The 22,450-nt window shown below is 42.9% G+C and overlaps 1 protein-coding gene across 1 annotated transcript; it reads left to right on the forward strand.

The window, feature by feature from the left end:
- Positions 1-673: 673 nt before the first annotated feature.
- apln (apelin) lies at positions 674-17,383 on the forward strand (the record flags this gene model as incomplete). Its single annotated transcript, XM_083891710.1, has 3 exons — positions 674-740; positions 14,104-14,276; positions 17,300-17,383. 2 exons carry the CDS (start codon positions 674-676, stop codon positions 14,268-14,270), a joined length of 234 nt encoding a protein of 77 aa, XP_083747836.1. The 3' UTR covers positions 14,271-14,276; positions 17,300-17,383.
- Between the last annotated feature and the right edge of the window lie 5,067 nt (positions 17,384-22,450).

Here is a 22,450-nt window from a genome sequence, read left to right on the forward strand (position 1 = left end):
TCCGTGACCCACAGAGTCAATGATACATAAGCCACATGACCAACTAGTCTCCTTATCCAGGGCAAAGAGGACTCGTACACGCAGACAGACCAGCAAAGCTGACTTCCAGCACATTCACAGCTCCACTGAACTTGGCTCATGCTGTCCTTTCTCTGACAGAAGAAAAGAAGAGACTCTCACAGACAGACACACACACACACACAGACACACACACACACACACACACACACACACACACACACACACACCTCCGTGGGAGAGCTCAGATAAAGACGTGCCTTCAGTCTTAGAGTGGCGCTGTCACACACTGATATACAAATACACATTAAGACAAATACACAGCCACAGCCAGGGAGCCACCACATGCCACACTCGCACACACACATTCCCACAAACTGACACACTCACTTCTCACACACACACATACACACACACACACACACAGGGGAGCAAACAGTCTCTCTCTCTCTCTCTCTCTCTCTCTTGCTCGCTCAGCTGCTCTTCCTCTCTCTCTCTCTCCCCCTCCCATCCACACTCACACACACACACGCACGCACACACGCACACTCACACATACACACACACACACACATATATATACACACACACACACACACACACCACTACAGTATATCAGCGAGTGACTAGCGGAGAGCCAGAGGGGAGTGCAGAAATGAATGTGAAGATCCTGACGCTGGTGATTGTGCTCTTGGTGTCTCTGCTGTGTTCTGCTAGTGCTGGTGAGTACAGGAGCGGCCAGCCTCATCGCCGGTCGTCTCCCTTTGCTTTCTGTTTCTCTCTGTTTGCCTTGGGCTCGTGCAGGCAGCTGTAGTTGATCAGTTACCCAGCATGGTTAGCCTTGTGTGGGCTTCTAAAAGGCAGAAATATCAGCACCTGGCTGTATACAGTACTGCACTGCAGTGGTGATACTGTCTGCTATTGTACTGCCATTGCTTTTATAATAAACTTGAATGGGGATTTTTTTTTTTTTTTTTCCTTTAATAGCCTTTTATCAATTTTCTCACTGCCTCACCTTGATGTAAGCTTGTGAGACTTGGCGATGAGACATAAAGAAAGGTGTATGTTGATGTGTTGGGCTGGTATATAGGCTGTGACTGTTGTTGCTGTTATGAAATGTAAAATATGCATGGCACATGTTCAGTCAGGTGGAAAGGATCTGATTAATTTATGGCTTGATGTATTCCATCTGACCCAAGTGCTTTATGATTATTAGATGACTGTGATTGTGTAGCGGGGCAACACTAGCATCTATATGTGCACGCATGCCTCCTGTGGTGATGATAATGAGGACAGTAATTGTTGTATGCATTAATGAGATGAACACAGATGCCAGATTGATGGATCATTTCTGGGTTCAGAGGGTCCAGAGCTGACGCCGTGTCACAGTAAATCTCTGTAAAGTGCTGCTGCGTCTCTGGAGCTTTTGTTGAACTAGATATCAAATGCAGCTTGGAACTACACTGTCTAATATCTAGAACAAAAACAATGACTTTAGACAATTGTGCAGGGGTAGGGCATATTCTCTCTCTGATGGCTTCGGGAGGGGGAATAAATGGCTTCTGAGAAATGGGCTGGGGGTTTAGTTTGGGGACCGATGCATGCAGTCTGCAGATGTGATGCAGGTAACATTGTGGTGTTAAGAAAAACAACAGTTAGGCCTGTGTAAATGTCTGGACCATTCATGGGATTATCACCTACCCATCAACTACAGAGGCTTGGAGGAATCACAGACAGAAGCTGTGTTTATATGAAATCCTGTGCATGTGGAAGATGCTGGTAGACTGTATGTATAGAGCACAGGAGGTGGCTTAGATTACGATTGTAAAATGCTCTGTACACAACACCTTGGAAGATGTTGACACAAGGCTATGATATGTAAACTGTAAGATTCTGCACGGGCTACGTGTGCTGTGTGGACCTTGAATTTAAGATGCTGTGTAGACTTTATGCGTGTATCGATCCATAGCCACTGCACTCAGTTCCCAGGCTTCCCAGCACATTCGTTATACAGCGACATGCTATTTTTGTCCGAGGCTCTGAGCACATGAGTAAATGGGAAGCAATTATCTAGCATCATGGTCAGTGTCGTTTTTCACGCCCTGCGTGTGGCTAAGCATGTTCCACGCCTGAGAGCCCACTGGTGCTACACCAGCGACGGAGGAAAAACGAGGCTGATGTGCCTTGGGCTTTCATGGGAGCTTATCCTGCTCAATGTTGTTCAAGTCATGCCGCTTTTGTGCCTCTCTGTTCCCTGGCTGCTACTGTAGTATCAGAGCTCCATTGACAGAGAGAGGAAGAGAGAGGAAGGGAGTGAAAGAGAAGAAGGGATGCAAGTGTGTTGCAGCGTTGATGGGTGTGGGGAGGGATGCTAGCTGGAGTGTCTGCGTAGCACAAGCCTCTGCTACAGTATGCGCTGTCGCGGGAAGGTGTCGGAAGAGGCTCTGCATGTAGGCAGTGGGTGTGAAGCCTTTCATCTTGAGACAAATGCTTTTCCAGCTCAGTGGTTTCTCTTCTTTTTCTTTTGCGCTCATGCATCTGTGTGTGCGTACATGTGTGTCTGAGAATGAGCAGAGACTTTAGAATACAGCGTGTATGGACACTTGCAGGAAGCAACAAATACAGACCTGAATCTGACTGATGTAAAGTGGGGAAGTGTACATGAGGGTGTGTCTTAGGTTGTATTTATGGACACACATGCTTATTGGTGATAAGTCTAAGTGCAACAGGCAAATCATCGCCAACCTAATGCTATTTACAATATTTATCCGGTACACTAAAAGAGCTGCTGTGGCCTTCTCTATGTAATATTAGCATCCTTTAGCAGTGCACTTCAATTACCCATCCTTGAGAACCACTCTGGCTCAGGAGTGGGCTTCAGCTACAGACATGTGGTATTCATAATTCATCCCAAGGCTGATCGGCTCTTCCTCCCTGTGTAACTCTTAAGAGTGGCATAACAGCATATCCTCAAAACATGCTCGTGTTTTGTCACAGCCTCTTGGAGGGTATCAAACCCTTTTCTATGGGAAAAAAAAAAAACCTGCAATCCTCACCCAGGGACGCGCAGTACAAAAACAATAGCAGCTGCCTCAGACAACCACAGGCCTGGGTTGAACAGGTGAGGCAGTTTTGACCAGATTAGAGCCATTATCTGACAGAGAAATCGTCTACTCGGGTTTACAGAGAGAGCTGTCAGTGTCGATGCTATTATTCCATATTAAACTTTGATGAATTTGCTTTGTGACACCAGCATGCATCGACCGAGTGTAACTGGTCAAACAACAGTAAGGCAGAGGAGGTCTACAAGACGTGCAGCCACATATTAAGGCACCCACAGGCATAGAATAAAATGCTTAGCTGGCTGTAATTAGTTTGTTAACATATATCTGAGACGTAAACCAACCATAACCAGGAAGCTTTAAATCATAATCACAAGTTTTCTAATGTAAAGAAGGTGTTTGGGCCTGTGGACATGATTACAGTGGCCATGGGGGGCTGGGGGGGGGGGGGGGGGGGGACGAAAAGCAGCAAAAACTATTCCAGATGTCCAGTAATAACATAATAATGGTGGGCAAACAGTTGTGTTGAAGGGGAAGCAGTGGAAAGGTTATTAGAGGATTATAGAGAATCACAGAGCCTTTTTGAAGGCACAGGAGCTTGCGAGCACCAGCTTCAGCCACCACAAAACACACACACACACAAACACATCAACAAGGGTCAGATGAAAATGAAATCCATTTCACAAAGAACCTGGATTTCCTCCCGATGCAGCATTACAGGAAAATAGACCCAGCAGCTTGCAGCATCAGTGTTGTTTGCCTGCTGCAGAAACTCTCACAAGCACACACACACACACACGCACACACAATGTTGGTGTTATTATATTTGTGAGGACTTACATAAGAAATATATAATATTACCAGTTTATTCCCTTGTCCTTTCTCTTCACTCATTCATTAACTCAAAAAAAAACACGAAATTCTAAACTTAATCAAGGCTTCACCTTCAAACAGCCTCCTCAAGTCATGGAAACAACAAAAGAAAAAAATGTCATAATAAAGCCAAGATGTCTTCAAATGATTACACTGAACTGTAGTTTGTCCAAACACAGAAAGACATAAACACACGCACTCTCTCAACAGGCCATGAGTTTGGGAAGTGAGAATAATTTATCCTCTTGTTGATTTGTCTCATGTTTATCTTCTGTGGGCTTAAATAGCAGCACTGTTATTATGATCCACACATTTCATGCAGTTCATAACACGCAATGATATATATAATATAATATATGTATTTCTTGGCTGTTCATTACTATTTCTGGATGTATTATGCAATTTTCACAAATTATCGCTTATTAATATATAAACAGCCAAGTGAGAGAAAAATAGTGAATTGATGATGATATTCCCTACTTAATGAAGTCTCCAAAAACTGTTGGCAAAAGCACTGTAGTTGGCACAGTCCAGTATTTGACACTAATACTATAAGTTTAGATAATTCAAATGTAACCACACACTGTTTGTTTGCATCAGAGTTGTCTTGTTGTAATTTAATTAAGTGAGGCCGTGTTAAATAGTGTGACCTTCAAGGTTGCAGAGGACAGAACCACCTTGGAATGACGAGTGGATTTCTAACGACACATTTCCTGTCAGGAACTCAAATTGTTTGAAAATCACAAAACATGTCTGTGAAGTTTTAGATCAAATTTATCGTTATCGAGGTAAGAAGTTAAACATACTGCAACAGATGATCTTTTTCACTCATGTGATGGCAACTCGGTGAAGCAGTATGGTTTCAATAAGAAGGTTTTATGTCGTAAACCACTTCACATCTGTATAACATCACCCAACATGAGCTTGGTGAATGGCACTCACAATTGCTCTGGAGTGGGTGGGAGTTGAGGAAGAGGTTTAGTGAAAAATCATAACTCATTTGGTAGGGATATCAGGCTAACCTTTGGGCTAACACTCCCCGGAGAGTCCAGCTCTTGAAGACTTTGGCATATGTGACTGCTGAGCTGCTGTAATGTAATTCAGAACCCTTTGAATGAATAAATCTACTCACTTAGATCTTCCCTTGAGAGCAAATGCAGTGAGGGGAAGTAAAAGCAGAGATGGAATAAAAGACGGGGCCAGGGGACCAAAAAATAAAAGGCAGACTGGCTATCTCGGAGCCGTGGTGAGGTCGGTCGTGAAAACTCTCCAGAGTCAAGGAAGTCACATCTAAAAGTTCACAGCTGGCGATTTGGTTCGGCTTTATAGATTTCATATGTGAAATAATGACGCTTCTTGGCTGTTAGGAAGACATCAGTTCTGCTAAATATGTCAAATTGCTTGCAAATTAAATTCTGGCTGATACCTCAGGTACACGTCTGTTTTAGACTAGACCCCCTTTGAGTTTCGAGGGGACAACCTGGAGGTTCGGGCAAGGAATTCTGTGGGTGAGGAGGGGCGACCTGACTCCTGTATAAGCCAGACACCCATGATCACCAGACCCTATCCTCAAGCCAGAGGCAATCCTTACCATGTAATTAGAGCCAGATATTCTCTGTTTTCCAGCAGTATTCAAAAGTAAAGTGATTTATGGCTCTTTTTTTGAACATTAAGTGTTACATTTACAGCAGTTGTCCCAGCAGATCAGATTCCTGATCAAGATCTGAGTGGACAGTTTTATTAACGGGGCTGCCAGACCACAGAATAAATACTGTGGTCTTTGGGAATGCAGGTGCTTTAATTACTTTCGCGCTCGATTTGTAGGACCCCAGAATGGAAAAATATGGCTTCTGTATATTGCTTTAGAGATGCAATTTGTGGTTTAAAAAAGAAAAATCATACTTTACCAGCTAAAAAAACGCACGTAGGAGTAAAAGTGAATTACTTTAGATAAATATGGTTTAGGGTATTGTGGCTGTTAATGTCAAACCTCTATAGGTGCCATAATATATTAGAGAGATTTCATATACAGCTGCTGCATAGCTGGCTGTTTGTTGAGCTGTTCAGCGAAATGAGGGATTTCACCGCTGTGAAGATGGCAGCATGGATTGGCAGAGAAAGAGTTGGTAGATTTTGGGTTGATTTAGCGATCTGGGATCTGCCTAAACGCCAAGCCTCGGGCAGGATGTGCACGTCTTCTCTTTCCTCATCTTGTTGTAGGATGTGGCGCTGCATCTCATGAGGTTTAAAACTGTAATGCATCTTGTGCTCCTGCCTTAAATTACAAGCTTCAAAATGGAAATCCTATAATGTCTTGCGTCCTCTACAACTGAATAGAAATCACGCTTTTTTTTTTTTTTGAAATAATGCATTATGCAACGCAATCACTCTGTCTTTAATCACACAACACAACATGCTATTTTTTCCCAGGAAGACATGTGGGTCTGCACTAACATTGGTCAATCTAATGATCTGCCACTGACTAATAACACGTATCTGCCCTGCGTCAGGATAGGGCCCCTCGCCGTGTCCCTCGTTGCCTGCGCTCAGCGCCCCTGAGCATGAACAAATGTTTGCAAAGGCATGAGGGGAACACAATATATGGAATTCATAAACACGCATCCGCATCAGGCAAACAGTTTATCCCAGCAGCCAATGGAAACCGAGGAAGACGGAGTAATAAACACTGAACTTCAGCTCACCTGCAGCGCAGTGCAGCTGAGCCCGTCAGTAAAAGTCTTCACAATTTTTATTTATTCACTAAATATGTGCATGACGACATTGCTTACTAAGTTTCGCTGCATAGTTTCCCTGAAAAGGGATCCTATTTGCACACCATATGCTCAGTATATTAGTATTGACAGTATAACAGTATCATACTATTATAAACTCAACCGCAACTCAACTGTATTTTAATGTCTACATCGGCTATTGTTCGCTGTATATTCGCTCTGGCTTTGAGTGTCAGAGTGGTTGTTTTGTATCCTTTAGTCTGGATGTGCGGGAGCAATGTCACAGCTATTTTCCTTTAATAATACTGTTTGTGCTGTGGGGAGAGGCGATGGTCCCCTTAGGCATTAAAAGCTGCAGTGAACCCTGCACTGTGACGTTTCTCTCCTCGCTCTCTCACTGTTCGGCTCTTTCTCAAATAGGAGAATGAACGCAGGTTCACAGCATGTGGGGAGCGATGACACGGGAGAAGGAGGGGCTGTGTTTCACTTCTGATTAGTGTGCCCATGGAAACGGATGGTTGGAGGATCCCTTTGCCCTTGACGTGCAATCTCTGGAGATTAGGGCAACGGTTGGTAGCCTTACCTACCAAGTGTACCTGCCATGCGCAAAGATCCAGTCTGCTGCTGCAAACAGCAACCACAGCAGCAGCAGCAGCAGCAGCAGCATCATCTCTCCTTCTCCTGCCCTCAATGATTCTTACATTTCTACAGGAAAGTTGAGAAAAAGAAATCTCCCCCTCTGAGTTATTTTATGTTTGCTTCTCTGAGTGCTCGTGTTCAGTAGGCTCCAACCTGCAGTAACCTCATAGCCACAAACTCACCCCTTCAGCTGGAGTGGGATTGTGAATAAACCAACAGGCAGTCAAGTGGTGAGGGGAGTCAGTGGCTTCATTAGCTGGCTCAATGCTGCTGGCGGCACTTTGAACTCGCAGTGCTCTGATCATAGCAGAGTATGCAGTCTCACACCTCATCATTTCATACACTCAGTAATTCAGGAGCACATATAGCGCCGTACTTCACAGGCGGCTGACTAACTCAAAGGGACATCTGCAGAAAGCCAGAAAGCGCAGGCCTGTGCACTTTGTGTTTCATTTGTCCCCAACCTTCATTGAGAGTAGGGGGTTGCTTTTCTGAGTGGAGAGGACAAGGGGTTAAGTTTAAAAGCTACAGTAATAGGAACAACATTTCATGCACTTTGGTTTCCTCAGTGGAGTTTGTATAGACAAAGCCAGCCTTCAGCTCAACCACAAGCCTAGCATTATCACAGTACAACAATGCTGCATAACAAATAGTCCCTGACAAAAACAAAAGAAAGTGCTCGCGACCAAAACAAATCCTGCCTGAGAGGAACACTCAGAGGCCAAGTGCAGCCGCACACACAGAAGATGTTAAAAAACGTCAGGGACCCAGTCGGAGGGCTGAGCGTGGATTCTGCGATTGTTTTAATTGAGAACCTGGCTCCCTTCAGCTGACAATGTCATTCTTTTTGCTCCAAACGGAGCGCCTTTCATGGTGGCTGCCATGGTAACATGGTCTGAAAGTCGGCAAGCAATTGGTACCAGTTTCTGCCAAGGCCCGGGCTTACTGGTAGCCATGCGATAAGCAGCAATTCTGACACTAAATGTTGAATTGTGAAAACTGAACAACAGGGGACAGCCTTCTTTGTCAGGCACGAGTCCATATGCACAGGATGAATGTGTGGAGAGGCTGTCAGGCAGCATGCAAATCCCCCACAATGGTGTTGTTGCAGAACAGGGACTTATGTGAGGTTAAAAGAATGTTTTGAATTGAATCTGGTACAATTAACACATCTCATCCTTGGCTAAATAATCCTGATCCCCTAATGTGCTTATGCAGTGGGAAGCATCTTTACCCATGACATGTCTCTTGTCTCTGTCTGGCTGCGTGGGTTTGCATGTCTGTGGTAATGGCATGCTATGGAGGGGATTCATTAGCAAAAGTGACTCTTCTCCATTTAGTGAATGAACGAGAGAGGCATACAATGGAGACAACAAGCCTGCTCCTCCACTGTCATGGTAATAACCATGGCTACACACACCAGGGTATATATCCTTCCGCTCTCAAATATTGCTGATGCCCTTAAGGATTTCATATACACACATACGTAATAATCTACAACTAACTCCCCTATACAGCAAACAAAACAATGCAGCTGCCTATACGTTACTGTGCAACACCGGAAGATACTGCAACAGTCAGTGGTTCATTAATGCAAATGAAATATGGTGATACTACGGTGATGATAATATGATGTGTAATTGTGAAAGGAGGGCAAGAGATTTAAATGGGTCCACAATATAGTTCAATCATTTTTTCTTCCCCCCCCTAGGACGGAGTGAATCTTAATTTAGATAGAAGCAACACTAGGAGTCATGTTAGTGACGCTGTGTTTTGGTGCAATGTTGATGTGAAACATGCTGATGTTATGCAGGTATACCAGGTATAGCAAGATCCCTCTACTGGTTTAGTGGCTGCAAATGATAGTGATGGTAATTCATTCCAAATACAAAGTGCAGGAAAAACAGATGGGAATTAGCAAGTTAATTTAACAACTTTTGACTTTCTGATGGCAAAACAGTGATCCAGCAAATGTCAGGTTTCATTGTGGAACCACCATGAACATCTGTACAAAATCTGATGACAATCCATCCAATAGTTTAATTTAGCAGCAGTTAAATTATTAAGCACCGTTGCTAAAATTCACACGGTCATTAATATCAATGTGCCGCTAATGATTATCAGTCTTAACTTGCACAAGTGAGCGGCCAAAAGCTACAAATTAAGATGCAAAATACAATAACTTATAATCTACAGTGATTATTAGACCATGTAATTGAAAGTTAATTTGACTTGAGCTGCATCTGTTCAGATATAGAATAGCACTGCAGAATTACACTGTGGGACATACAGGGTTAACTCTCCTCCTGCTCTTACTGCACAGACCTATTTGCATTCTCTCAGGTGTTTGTTCAAACAAAATCAAAATCAAGATACATCTGCACAAACTGCGCTTATCAGGAGGTGTCAGATAAGTGATGCAGGGACAGCGAATGCAACGAGGACTGAATCGTTCTCAATAAGCTCAGCCAACTGTGAAAATAGATCACTGCGATTGCACACGATTGATTGATTCATAATCACTGTGACTGAGAGTGATGAGCCCGACACGTAAACAAATGGATAGGATTCAAGAGAACAGCAAATCAATTTGCAGCGTCACAGAGAAAATTAAACATGGCGAGGATTAAATTTTTTGGCAACCGCTCTCGATTGTTTGTGTTTACATCAACAGTTTCTAAACCTCGAACGCAACCCTCTGTTTACTTATTGATGTGGTTACTCTCACGGGATGATATAGTTTAATTTCTTATGTCCTGGTGGCAGAAAAACCATTATACCGTGGCTGCATTTACGAGTGCAGACATTTGTTATGTGGTCTTTTTGGCAGTCGATGCGCACAAATCAGCTTCACAACTATTAATAAATCGCCTCAGGCCCATTTGCCATGCTGTCTGTGTTCCTGGATTGACACGCGGTACTGTGATATACACTTTTACTCTTGCCAGCCGAGAGGGCAGCTGATGAACTTGGCAGTAACCCAGAGGACAGCCATTTTTCTTCACCGACTGGACGGACGAGCGCTGAAAGATGTATTTCTCTCCGTGTTCCACTGATGGACTGTTGCCGAACCGACAAGGATAAGCTGACAGTTTCTGCTGGGCCATTAGAGGACTGAAAGCGAGCAATTTAAAAAAAAGACAGTATAACAAATATCACCTGAGTGGGTAGCAGTGAAACTAGGGCGGGGAAAGGGAGCAGCTAACCTGCTATTTATCATTAGTTTGGAGACCAGCCAGTGTGTGATGCTCTCAATAATTGTCTCCTCTCTGCCTGGCCATTATCTTTTTTTTCTCACTCTCTTCAACAAGCAGCAGTCTCAGGAATAACCAAGCATTCCTAAAATTCCCTTTTTTATTAAACTTTAATTAGGGAATTACCAAGTGAGAGAAGAAGTGTTGAGACCCGGGGGTCCAAGGTCATCACAGGAAGAGATAAGATGGTTATTGCTGTAAGACATACGTTATCCTGCCATTTTACTCTTTTACCAGCCTAACGTCAACATGGAAGTCTCTCGTGGGAAAAAGATCAAATGGGATACTACAGAGATCGGATCCAATTTCAGAGCAATAAGACAGCCGAGATATCTTTGTTTATAGAGAGGACACGTGCATTATCCAGTAATATACCTGCCATGGAGACAATCAAAAGGACTTATCGAGGTGCAACAGATGCTGTGCCATTCAATCTTTATGTATTCCTCCACAACACATGGGTAGAGAGTCAAAGCTAGCTGTTGCTGTATGTCATATCTGTCACTCCGAGATGACTTCCCCGCGGACTGCAAGAGTTAATCTATACAGCCAGTGTTATCACTGAGGCCTGGGTTATTTTTAGCAGCTTTCATTACACTTTTCTATCCTGTGGCCAGATTGGATGGGTTGAGATTTGTCAGGAGAAAAAAAAATGACAAGATGTTCTCCCTTCAAAACGCAGCGCTGAGCAGTGGCTGACAGCTTGCCGTGGCAGGAAACATCTAAATTGTCTCATTATGGACCTGGGTTGTGACAGCCTGAGCCTCCCTTGGAGGGACGGTGGATGGGCTGTGTGAGCCGAAGTACAATTACTTTACCATGTTGCATTGCAATGTGCATATGTGGGTGTAGTGTGTATGGTGTGCGAGCGAGTGAGTGAGTGAGTCTCCAGTCAGAAAATGTGTTTGCAGCACCTGTTACGAGCCTGCTGCTCAGACTTCAGCTGCAGTCGGACTGAACAGTGTAGTATTTGAGTAAGTGCAACAGTCACATGAGACATGTAAGGTGTCAGTGCACTTTAACCGAAGAGCTTATCTCGAAATCAAACAGCACCCTGCGTGTCGGCTCTGGCACATTTCCATGTGTATAAGTAAGTGCAGATGCAGAGTGCAGCATTAAACGACTGAAGGAAATCACTCTTTCAAACAATTGTTTTGGTACAAAAAAGCCTCCCATGCCGTTGGATCAAATGTTACATCGAGTACTTTCTTTTGAGCAGACTGAAGACTATCTAAATCTAACCTAAATTCTGAGAGCATTTCAGGGGCAAAGGAGAGGCAGAACCCCACCACCCCTACATAATACCTACGTTGGTCTGAAATTCAACTCAAACATTGAGAGTAGAACAGAATGTAGAGTTGAATGCTTTCAGAATGTGTCAATATCCCTCATTCACCATGTGTCTGGAGCAATAACAAAAGGATAATGTGCAGATTAGTCCTACGGGGGCAAAGATGGGCTTTAAATACGGAAATACGCAACAGAGGCTTTCTCTTCCGCAAATGAATTAGCCTAGTGTTCGGCCACAGATATAATGTGTAATGTGCTTGCAGAAGATTAGTGTGGAAGTGGGATTTTGACACGTCTGGCATTTTAGGTGCTGCATACCCAAACGGAAACATTTAACACGCCGTGTAGCTCAGTCGTTGCAGTTCACCGTCGCTTGTTCAATGTGACACAGCTAGGTCATGGCTATTCATTAATTAACAAAGACTCCTTTCCTTCTGAGGGCGTTTTGAATTATGCTCTTGAAGAAAGCCGCCCTCCATTCACACACACTGATCTGGGCTCTGAAAGAAACTTGAGTGTTTTGGACCTCTTTTATGTGAAGATTTCAAGCAGAAGGTAGCGTCAGGGTCATAGCTGTGCTTTGTCCTCGTAACTACCTGTAATTTCAACCACTTCAGACACCAAAATGAACTAAGTAATGAAGAGAGTCTCAAGGAAAACTTAACACCGTCATAAGCTTCGTTTCATAAGCTGCTCAATCGCTGTCCTCAGTGTAGTTGCTGCCTTTTCAAACCCAATGGATTGGCTAACTTGTCTCAAGCTGTGTCCTCCTCACCCACATCCTCATAAACCTAAGGAAGATCTTGCTCTTGGGAATTCTAAAAATGGTGCCAGTGTCTCTGAGAAGAGGAGACAGGAATGTCATGACCCCATGTGAGTGAAGTCAATCAGGGTCCTGATGGGAAACATCCAAAGGAGATTTGTGGTTTCCTTTGAGAACAGGGGGACGCAAGGCTGTGATTATGACGGGGTATCTGTAAAGCGTTAGTAATCATTAAAAAAAAAAAAATGTTTTAGTGACAAAAGTGAACTGCATTATTTGAGCTTGGCCTCAGGACTTCACTTAAAAGTGGAGATGGATAGTTTGAAAAACATTTAGGGGGCAGGGAGGGTCCACTGAAAGACACTATTGAGTTGAACCATGAGGAATGTATGCTCCAGCGTTTCAGAGTTTGACTGAAGAAAGACATGATATGTAAGCTACAGCTGCCTTTTGTGATTCTTTAAATTTTTACATAGATCCAACTATCTACAACTATCTACATATCTGATTCAGTAATTTAAATGTATTTGAGAGTGTAGCGTGAGCACCTGCGTTTAACATACCATTAAAAATAAACATCTTCTGCAAAATGCCCTTTAAAGAAATGGCAAGAAGGGAGGATTTCCAGTTTGTAATGCTGAAAGGTCATAGAGACACTGGAGGTGGACCTAACCATTTAGAAAAGAGGGGCTTAAGGGGATCAGGCCACACTTATTGAGAGATGACTGAGAACATCTGGGATCACTCTCTCCCACACATACACACACACACACTTAAGACGTGCACACAATTTGTGAGAGACACACTGCTATTAAACTCATCCCTAATCTGGGATCAAACGCCGCGGCAGGATGCACCTCCACAAAGTCCTGGTTGCTCTTTGGGGTGTTTGTAATCTTGAGGGAGAGTGAGAGAGACATGAGACACGAGGGGGGTTTCGGTTTTCTCGCTGCAACCAGAGCTACGTCTTTGCTGCTGTGCTCTCATTCCACTATGCTGACTCGATGAACCCAACTACAACTCTGGGTGGGCTTCAAAAGGCCACACACATATAGACATACGCAGGTTTGCACAGCTATCCTTCTTAGCTACACTGCATTGACTTCCATTCATTTGGACAGCCTATAAACAAAGCATTATCCCTCAGATCAACCGGCATCTTACTGCACAGACCTATGTGCATTCTCCCAGGTATTAAGCCATCCATCCATCTTCTACCGCTTATCCGGATAGCCCTAAACTTCCTCAGAAATGAGGTTTTGCCTCATTAGGACCAGGGTTTAATCTCCATAAGGACTACCGGTCCTGACAGTCAGTTTGTTTTTATGCCAGAAAAGGGTCCTAAACACATTATACGTCTGTTTTCTCGTCCATTACCACTGCAATTCCTCTATTGGATCCTTCTACACATTTTGCTACGGACACTTTCTTGTGGCTCTAACCCCGTGTGTCTCAATTTGTGTGTCCCCCAGGTCCCATGGCCTCCATGGAGCATGGCAGAGAACTAGAAGATACCTCGACAGTGAGAAAAATGGTCCAGCAAAGCCCTGTAAGGGGCGGTCAGACCCACAGACCAGCCGGCTGGAAGAGGAGACGCCCACGGCCCCGTCTTTCCCACAAGGGGCCCATGCCATTCTAGAGCAAGGTGAGTTTCTACAAAACGCTCCCTGGATTTTGTTTGTCAAAGTGTCCCATTGAAGCGATAACAAAACAGTCAGCGTCACACACTAAAATATGCTCTGCCCACCTTGAAAGTGCGCACCTGTCTGTCTTTGAAGTGTTTGCCGGTGGCCAAGTTTCTGTCCGACTGCATGTCAAGTCAAAAGGTGCAAGATTCTCTAGAGAATAATGAGCGAAAGCACTTCCCGATATATTAAATCCTAACCGCTGAGTAGTGAGGAAACACTTCCATGGAGAAATTTCTAAAAAGTCCTAAAATACTTTGTTGGTAAAAATCGATTTGGATGTTTTTGATGACAAATGGGAAACTCAACTCTTGTAGAAACAGTGGAAACTCTTTCAGTGGCCAACACAGCCAGATTCAACTCCAACACAAGGATGTTATTGTTGGCACTGAAATAAGTGCATGTCTTAACAGATTATTGGACTTTGGCCTACAAGCTTGCATGCCTTTGTAGTAAGACAGAAACTGTTTAACTCTACGTCATTTATTTCCTCACAAGGAAGAAACCCAGTCTTTGAATCAATTCAAGGAGCATAAATCTTTTCTGTCCTTCTGATTAAGTGAATTAAAAACCCTTTTCCAAAGATAATACATTGGAGAGTTGGGTTTCACGCTTTCCTCTCCCAGGGTTGTTTAACTTTCTATGAAACAAAACAAGGTTTTGCTTGGAAACACTTTAATCCAAAATCAGAGATAATATTTTACTTATCACCTTTTCACACTTTGATTTTCTTTTCTCAACCAAAACACGCTCTCTGCATTTCTTGCAGATCAAGCCCCACTGAAAATGTGAAGCATATTACAACTAATTAAACAACGCGATTAGATTTGCATGCAGATAAAACCTCTCCGCGTAATAGGTTAAGTTACCGCAACAGCGATACAATGATATCCTTGCATTAAGGAGTGCACGACCCACTCACACGTCACTCTCAGACACTGACAGAGACAGGAAAGCTTGACAAAACACAATATCCCTGTAGCAGGGGCAGACAACACAAAGCTAACCTGCAAAGGATCACCATAAATAAATGCAACTGTGAGAGGAGGCTGTGTCTAAGCATCGTTAATCTATTTTCAGTAGATGGGATCAAAGCCGTGGAAGCTCTATTCTCTAAAACGGGCAATCGACGGTGAAATATGGATCATTATTGTATTGTTTTATTCTCTCGGACAAGGTCAGACTTCCTTTGAACTCACTCCTGCTTTCAAAAAGAGACTCCAGAGTCTCGCAAACAAGGCTGAAACTGAGAAAAAACAAGAAAGGTCATTGTGCACTTGAAGGACAACACTGTTTCTGCAACTTTTATCAGCCTGCCCATAAAATGTGAGAACACTCTCAGAGTCGAGTGCTCAGACCTTGCGGTCATCAGTGCCCCCGAATGTTGGCCGCACAACAGGGGGAGCTTCAGGAAGTTGTAAGCTCTGTAAAAGTGAACGGCTCACTGAGTAACAATGTCTCTGCAAGCACCACTTGAAACACAACACACGGATATATTTCCTTTTCTTTTTTTTTTCTTTTTTGGCACAACGTTCGGCTCGTCTCGTTTGCAAGGTTCATAGTTCACCTCGTTCAGTGATTCGTCTCCATGCACTGCTAATTCGCCGCAACCTGGCAGAGTAAACGATCCAAGCAGTCACAAGTCTTCTTCACAGCTCAGTCCCACCTTCTTTTTTTTTACTAATTGGGTGCAATAAGATGACAGGGAACCAATATCATGCAACGATACAGCGAACAAGCAATGCCTTCAAACACTTCACCTTGAAAAGGCTCTGTTCATCATCACGTGTCTTCATCTTTTTTTTTTTCCAGTTTGAGCTGATTTGATGTGGAAAAACAACTGTGGAAGCAGCTGGACATGCTTCTTGTTTGATCAAAGCTAGAGTTCAGTAGAGATGTCCAGCTGTGGCCTGCTGAAACATGCAGACAGACAGACTTTGAGTATAAGCCCTTATTTGTCTAAATATCACTTGTAAATATAAAGATGGAAAACACCAATTTGCCTGTAATTGACCATCCTCCAATCTCATCACATTTACCCATCAGTCAAAAACAGCTAATCTTTTATTCCCTCAGACACCTGAGGCAAAGTTTGCCTCTTCAACGTTACACATTCCAGATGTGAGCAATGCCGAGAAGAAAGATGGTGACCCCAGTCATCTTTCATGAGCATCTAAGTGGACTCAGATCTGAGCGTGCTGTTACAGCTCTTGGATCTAAGCCATGCTAGTGACAGTCTAACAGACAACAGAATATTACAGATTCAAAGCTGCAGGCAATTTACAAAAAAAAAACACTTTGAGAGTGAGAGAGCGTAGCGAGTGAGTCCTCTAAAAAGTTTCCGATCAAAACAATGCAGAGCAGGCACGCAACTCCTCCCGTGCACAATGTCGTAGGACTTCGAGACACTGAGATCACCGCTGAAGACCCACGCAACACAAACAACGCAACCTGCAGAGATCAGATAAACGAGTGTAGATCAGTTCTTGAAGGCATTACATGTCCACGGAAAAATGTCATTGTGAAAGAAGAGCAGGTTCTTATTGCTGAATGAATGTTGTTGTCATGCAACAAAGCTCGCAGCATTTGAAATCTTGGAGAATTATCACACAACACGAGAAGATAAAAGAGCAGGGAAGGTAAAAAGATTTATTTGTCGTTAAGGATCCAGCGCCCCTAGCATATAGCATAACGCCGGGGCTTGTGCTCCACTCTGAGATATACAGTTGTTTTTCTTACCCCCTGCTGCTATTTCCTATCACAAACCATGAAATCTGGTTGAAACATGTTCAGGATAACCTTTTCTTATGGTTTTTATGTATAGTGTAGTGTGCGGCGAAATACAGTAAAAGCCCCGGAACAAACTCCCTGCAGAGTGACCTTAATGGAGAGGAAATTAAAACGTCTGCATGGCTCAGGAAATGACTTTTAGAAAACAACCAACATTGATCATACTCTTTCCGTTGTTTTCCTGTGTTTGCAGGCACTGCATTGAGCGCCCACCCCCAGGTTCTGATTTCTATGCTCTTCCTTTGCCTTGGGGGGCCTTGCAATGGAGGGCCTATGCTTGCCCAGCCTGAAGAGTGATGTCCATAGCACCTGCTGGTTCTTCAAGCAACTCTGTCCACAACAAATCGGGACAAGCCACCTTACCCCCATCTCTAGAAATGGGGGCAGGGAAGGGAGGGTGGGAGGTATTGAGCCCGAGCTATCAGACTCTGTTTCTCTGTCTCTCTTTTTCTTTCTCTCACTCCCTTGCTACTTATCTATCTCTGTCTTCTCCCAAATTATTATCTTTTTTTTTCTATAATTTGGTCAGTAGAGCCCAATCAGTAGTGATCTCCCCCCGAGGGTCTCACACACTTTGCATGACATGTGGTGGAGAGGGAGCCCAGTCAAAACAATCTGAGTCTTAAAGCATCTGTCACTTCTCCATGGTGTGGTATTTTCCATCTCTCCGATTCAAGGTTACTGCAGACACTGATTTCTTTGCTGTGTAGCTACTTAACAGCTTTACTAGTAAGAGAGGACACTGATCACGCACAAGAGTAGTGTCACTTTATCGTAGGTTTACTTTATGATATTCTGGATGTCTACCGTGAAATGAATTCTTAGGTTTTGTGATAACGGAAGAGCAAGAGCGTGACGTCTGAACGACAATGACACCATCGCCTGATTATCATTGTTAACGGCGCTTTGAAACGCCTAATGTAAAGTAAAGCTGGACTGAAGAGAGCACATATTGTAGAAACAATCTATTTAAGTGACAGAATAATTCCTTCATTTAGGAGATTCGTTAATCCAAAGCTATTTTTTTGGTGTTTCTGAATTCATTAACACCTTACGCGGGGGGTTAACTGACACGCTCAAGGTTACTGTAACATGTTGCACCTTGGATGAGTCCTTTGACCCCAAATCCCCATCCCAATCCTGTCCCCAATCCCCAGCCTTAGCACCACACTGCTGCCCAGCGCAGCTGCTCTACACGACTGTTAACTGGCACGAGCGGTCTGCTCCACCGACAGGCCGCCTTGCCTTTTAATGAAGTGCCAAATAATAACCTTGTCCACAATGCTGCCAGAAACAAAGGAATGAAAGGTTAGGCAGAAACACATTACCTCTTGTTTGAAGTCTTGATACACTGACACATTATGCATTTTAAATTTTCTGCAAACAGAAATCCCACGTGAGCTAATATAAGCAAGGAGGACAAGTTCAATTTGACCAAAAAAAAAAAAAAAAAGGAACAAACAAATTCACTAATACGCCACAGTGACTCGCCTAACACTTGTGCTCTGGCTGCTGTAATATTCAGCATAAAGCTGGTTTGACCCCCTTGACCGATATCTTTCACTGAAGAAATGCTATGCCTTTCCATCATACTGGAATATATTACTGTTTATAATTATTTCTGTGTTTTAAGTAGTTTTATTTCTTTTTTTCTCAGGGTGCTGTGACAAAGGCTTGTACTAGAGCAGTCTATTTTGTGCATTTATTTAACGAAACACAAAGCATACAGTACATTAAAAGCTTGTACGAGCATATTTTCGTATACTGTATCTATACTCTCTCCCTGTATGTATTCACCAATATAGCCATGTATTTCGATCAAGTCCTCTCGAGTCCTGATCTGTTCCCTACATTACTTTGGGTACAGTTGCCTTTTAAGTGTGGCCCCTCCACAGCACAGGTGGTCGTGGCTTTGATCATTATGCTCATTAAATCTTAAGAGGTAATCTTTCTCAGATGGATCTCCCCAAGGCTGGCCAGGGCCACTTAGTCTGAGCTCATCGTTAAATTGGCTTAGAATCCACACCCTTCCCCCATTTCCAATCCCCCCCCAAAAAACCCTGATGATTTAGTGTGTAACCATGTAACGTATAGAGTGTAACCTGTAGAGCAGCCACCTTGCGATCGTTCGTTGTATATTAGGTGTGCGGAGCAACTTCCTCGTTGGTTGTTTTACTTTTTTAAGGTGACATTCTGATTGTGTTTCGAGCAGGAACCCCCCCCCCCCCACATACACACACACACACACAGACACTTTGACTCAGTTTTGACCAAATAAGCAACTGGCAGGTTAATGTAGATTTCAAGCGCGCCCCCCCACCCTCCCTTCCCTCTCACCATATCTCATGCAAATACTTCAATAAAATGCACAGCCTTCTCAGTCCCAGCGTGAGAAGCTTTTATTAAGAGAGCATCTAAAATCACAGTGGTAATCCACCCAGCCAGGCATACCTTGATTAAAAATGTATTAAAATCCTAGGGCACTGTGAAGAGTAATAATTTCAGTTCCATGTTTTTTTTTTTGTTTGTTTTTTTTTTCACACCCACTTGGACAGAGATGTAGATTTGAATAATGCTCCTCGGGAGTGAGACAGCTTTGCTCAGGATGTCTCATGTATTACTGGGGGAAGATAGTAGGAAGATATGAGCTGGGGATGGAAGTTCAAAGCCGCAGGAGCTGGGATGCTGGAAGTAGACTCGGACATGACAAGGGGTTCAAATCAATATTTCCCCCATCTCAGAAGTTTTTTTGTTATGGAGCCGAACAACGTCTGTATCCGCACTGTTCTTCATGAATGTATCCTCACCATCTGCACCAGCCATGCTGCCCTTTCAGAGACCAGAGCAAACCAATGTTTATGTCGAGTAACATTTTGAATCTTGGTCTGGTTATCAGTTGAGTCCAAATATCAAAAGCCAAATATCCCGCGGATCCAAAGCCTCCAGTGTCAATAAGTCCCATCAAATAGACGTGGCTTTGCTCCAAGACTTCTCTGTATGGGTTTGCAAGGCTGCACTTTTTTGCAATTCCATTATGCTGCTGGAAAATGACACCCTGAAAACAAGAGTCTCTTGGTATGGAATAGTTTTCCAGTGTATTGTGACAATTACTTTGTCTGATTTTTTTTTTTGTCTAGCTGGTTGTCCAAAGCTTACTTTTTGAAATACAGTGTGGAAGCCTGTATCTTTTGTGGATGTAACAAAATAGAAAAGTAGTCTGCAGCACAATATGTCGTGGACACGTGAAAGCTTTCAGGCATTCTTTTCTCGTAGATCGCAGCCCACAGCTCTCCTCTGCACATCAGGTTAATGGGCCTTGTGGTGTGGAAGGACAAGCACATCCACGCTCAAACTAAAACGGTAAACCAATACATTATGCTCGGGGAGCAAGACCATTTCCTTAATGGTCTTTTCCAGCAAGGCTTACACAAGAGAAACGATTCCTATCCTCTCAGTGTTTCCCCTCCAGATCCTCTTCTCTGTGACCATCACAAGGCCTGAGTAATGTTCCTATGCACTTGTTAGCATGTTTTCCTGGTAGAAAAATGTTTGTGCTGAGAACTTGCCCCGTTCTTTTTTTGTCGTTTTTTTGTACAAATGCATTTGGTTGGGAGTGAGTAAGGAGTGGGAGTGAGCAGAGAGATAAGTTATGTGTTTCTGGTGGAGAGGAGATGAGAATAAGCTAGCAGAGGGTTTTAACATATTGGCTTAGCCAATGAGCTCCGTCTCCGATAGACGTAGACACGACCACCTCACAAAGATATCACAGAAAAAATACAAGGTTTTTTCATTTTTTTGTTTCATGCGCTCTGTTGTCATTTGTACACTCAGTTCTCTACCAGACACAATTCCTATGAAATTACACTGAACCAAACTTTCCATTCATCGAGGAAACGCTAAGAAAATTAGCAAACACGAAACATTCCATGATTTTACCTTGTGAATCTAAAAAAAAAAAACCATCAAACTGTCTCATGTTGGCCTTCAGAGTGGGCGTCTGCAGGATCAAGTGGCTGATATTTAATACAACGCATTCACACATCTCCACTGGCTGGGCAATCCGAAAGGATAACTAGATTATGTCTCCCGCGGGAAATGACGTTCTGTCATTATCCTGGAGTCTCAAAATGAGACTTCCTACACCCAGAATAGCACAGGCCCCTCCTGCCTTGATTGCGACATGTTCATCTATGTAACCACTGTGTTCAAGATCAGCTCCGTTCGGAAAACAATCTGAGGAGAGATGCAGTCTGTAGGCTCACACGCCATCACAACAGTGTTACTAGGTCTCAAGCAGATCCCATTTTAAAGACAATGTATTACTCCTGAAACTTATATTCTGTTTATGGTGTGTGCTCATATTACTCACCAGGCCAAATGTACAGTCCCTGTCTCTGTTTTGATGTTGAACTGGGCAAAAATAAATGACATAAATAAAGAAATAAAGAAATAAATAAAACAAGTGTATCAGAAATGGTTGAAATACTGTGTACATATTTGAACTTTTGGTTTCTAATTTATAAAAGATAAGCTTTAGCTCTTGGAGTACTTATTTTATTTTTTTTCCTTTCATGCGTAGCTTTGTGTTTTTATTTTCTATTTCTGTAAAGTGTGTAAATATATCTTTATGATAATAAGTAATATTAAAAATCTTATTTTAAGAAAAATACCGTGTCATGTCTTTTCCTGCCAAAAGAAAAAGCATTTACTGTCCGTCAAGGTGTTGACTTCAAAAGCTTTCCATCAAAAACAAAAATGACAATCTACCAGTTATACCCTATAATTTAATGGTTGAAGACAACCATTCATGTAAAGTTGGAGATATTTGAAGTGATCACTGAAATCTTTAACCTGCTTTTTGTGCTACATAATAAGATGATCACTAAAGCCATAAAAGATTAAATCCTTGAAAATCAGGTCCAATTATAAAAAACAATACTTTGACAGTGGTTGAGGACTTTCACTATAAAAAACTAAAATGTCAGCCTGGTGAAATTAGAACAAAGGTCATGGCCGTGCAGCTTCTTCCACTGAGGAACATGGATGTCTAAATCCAAAATGTTCACCAAACTGGTGACCAAATGGACATCACAAAATTCAAATGTTATTGATGCTGTAGCTCCCTTGTCATTACTAAGACATCTAGTCAAACTGAACTTGGCAGAGACATTTGCCACACACAGCCAAGTAACAATCACAGAACATCAACTCTCCTCTTAACTCAACAGATATAATCAGCTATTTCAATATTTAGACAAATTTTACTTTGTGTTATAGCACATAGCTGAAATAATAAAAAAAAAAAAATGGACAAAAACACATTGTTGACCTGACTACCATGGCT

The sequence above is a fragment of the Microchirus variegatus genome, assembly GCF_963457635.1.
Source record: "Microchirus variegatus genome assembly, chromosome: 6".
Lineage (NCBI taxonomy): Eukaryota > Metazoa > Chordata > Actinopteri > Pleuronectiformes > Soleidae > Microchirus > Microchirus variegatus.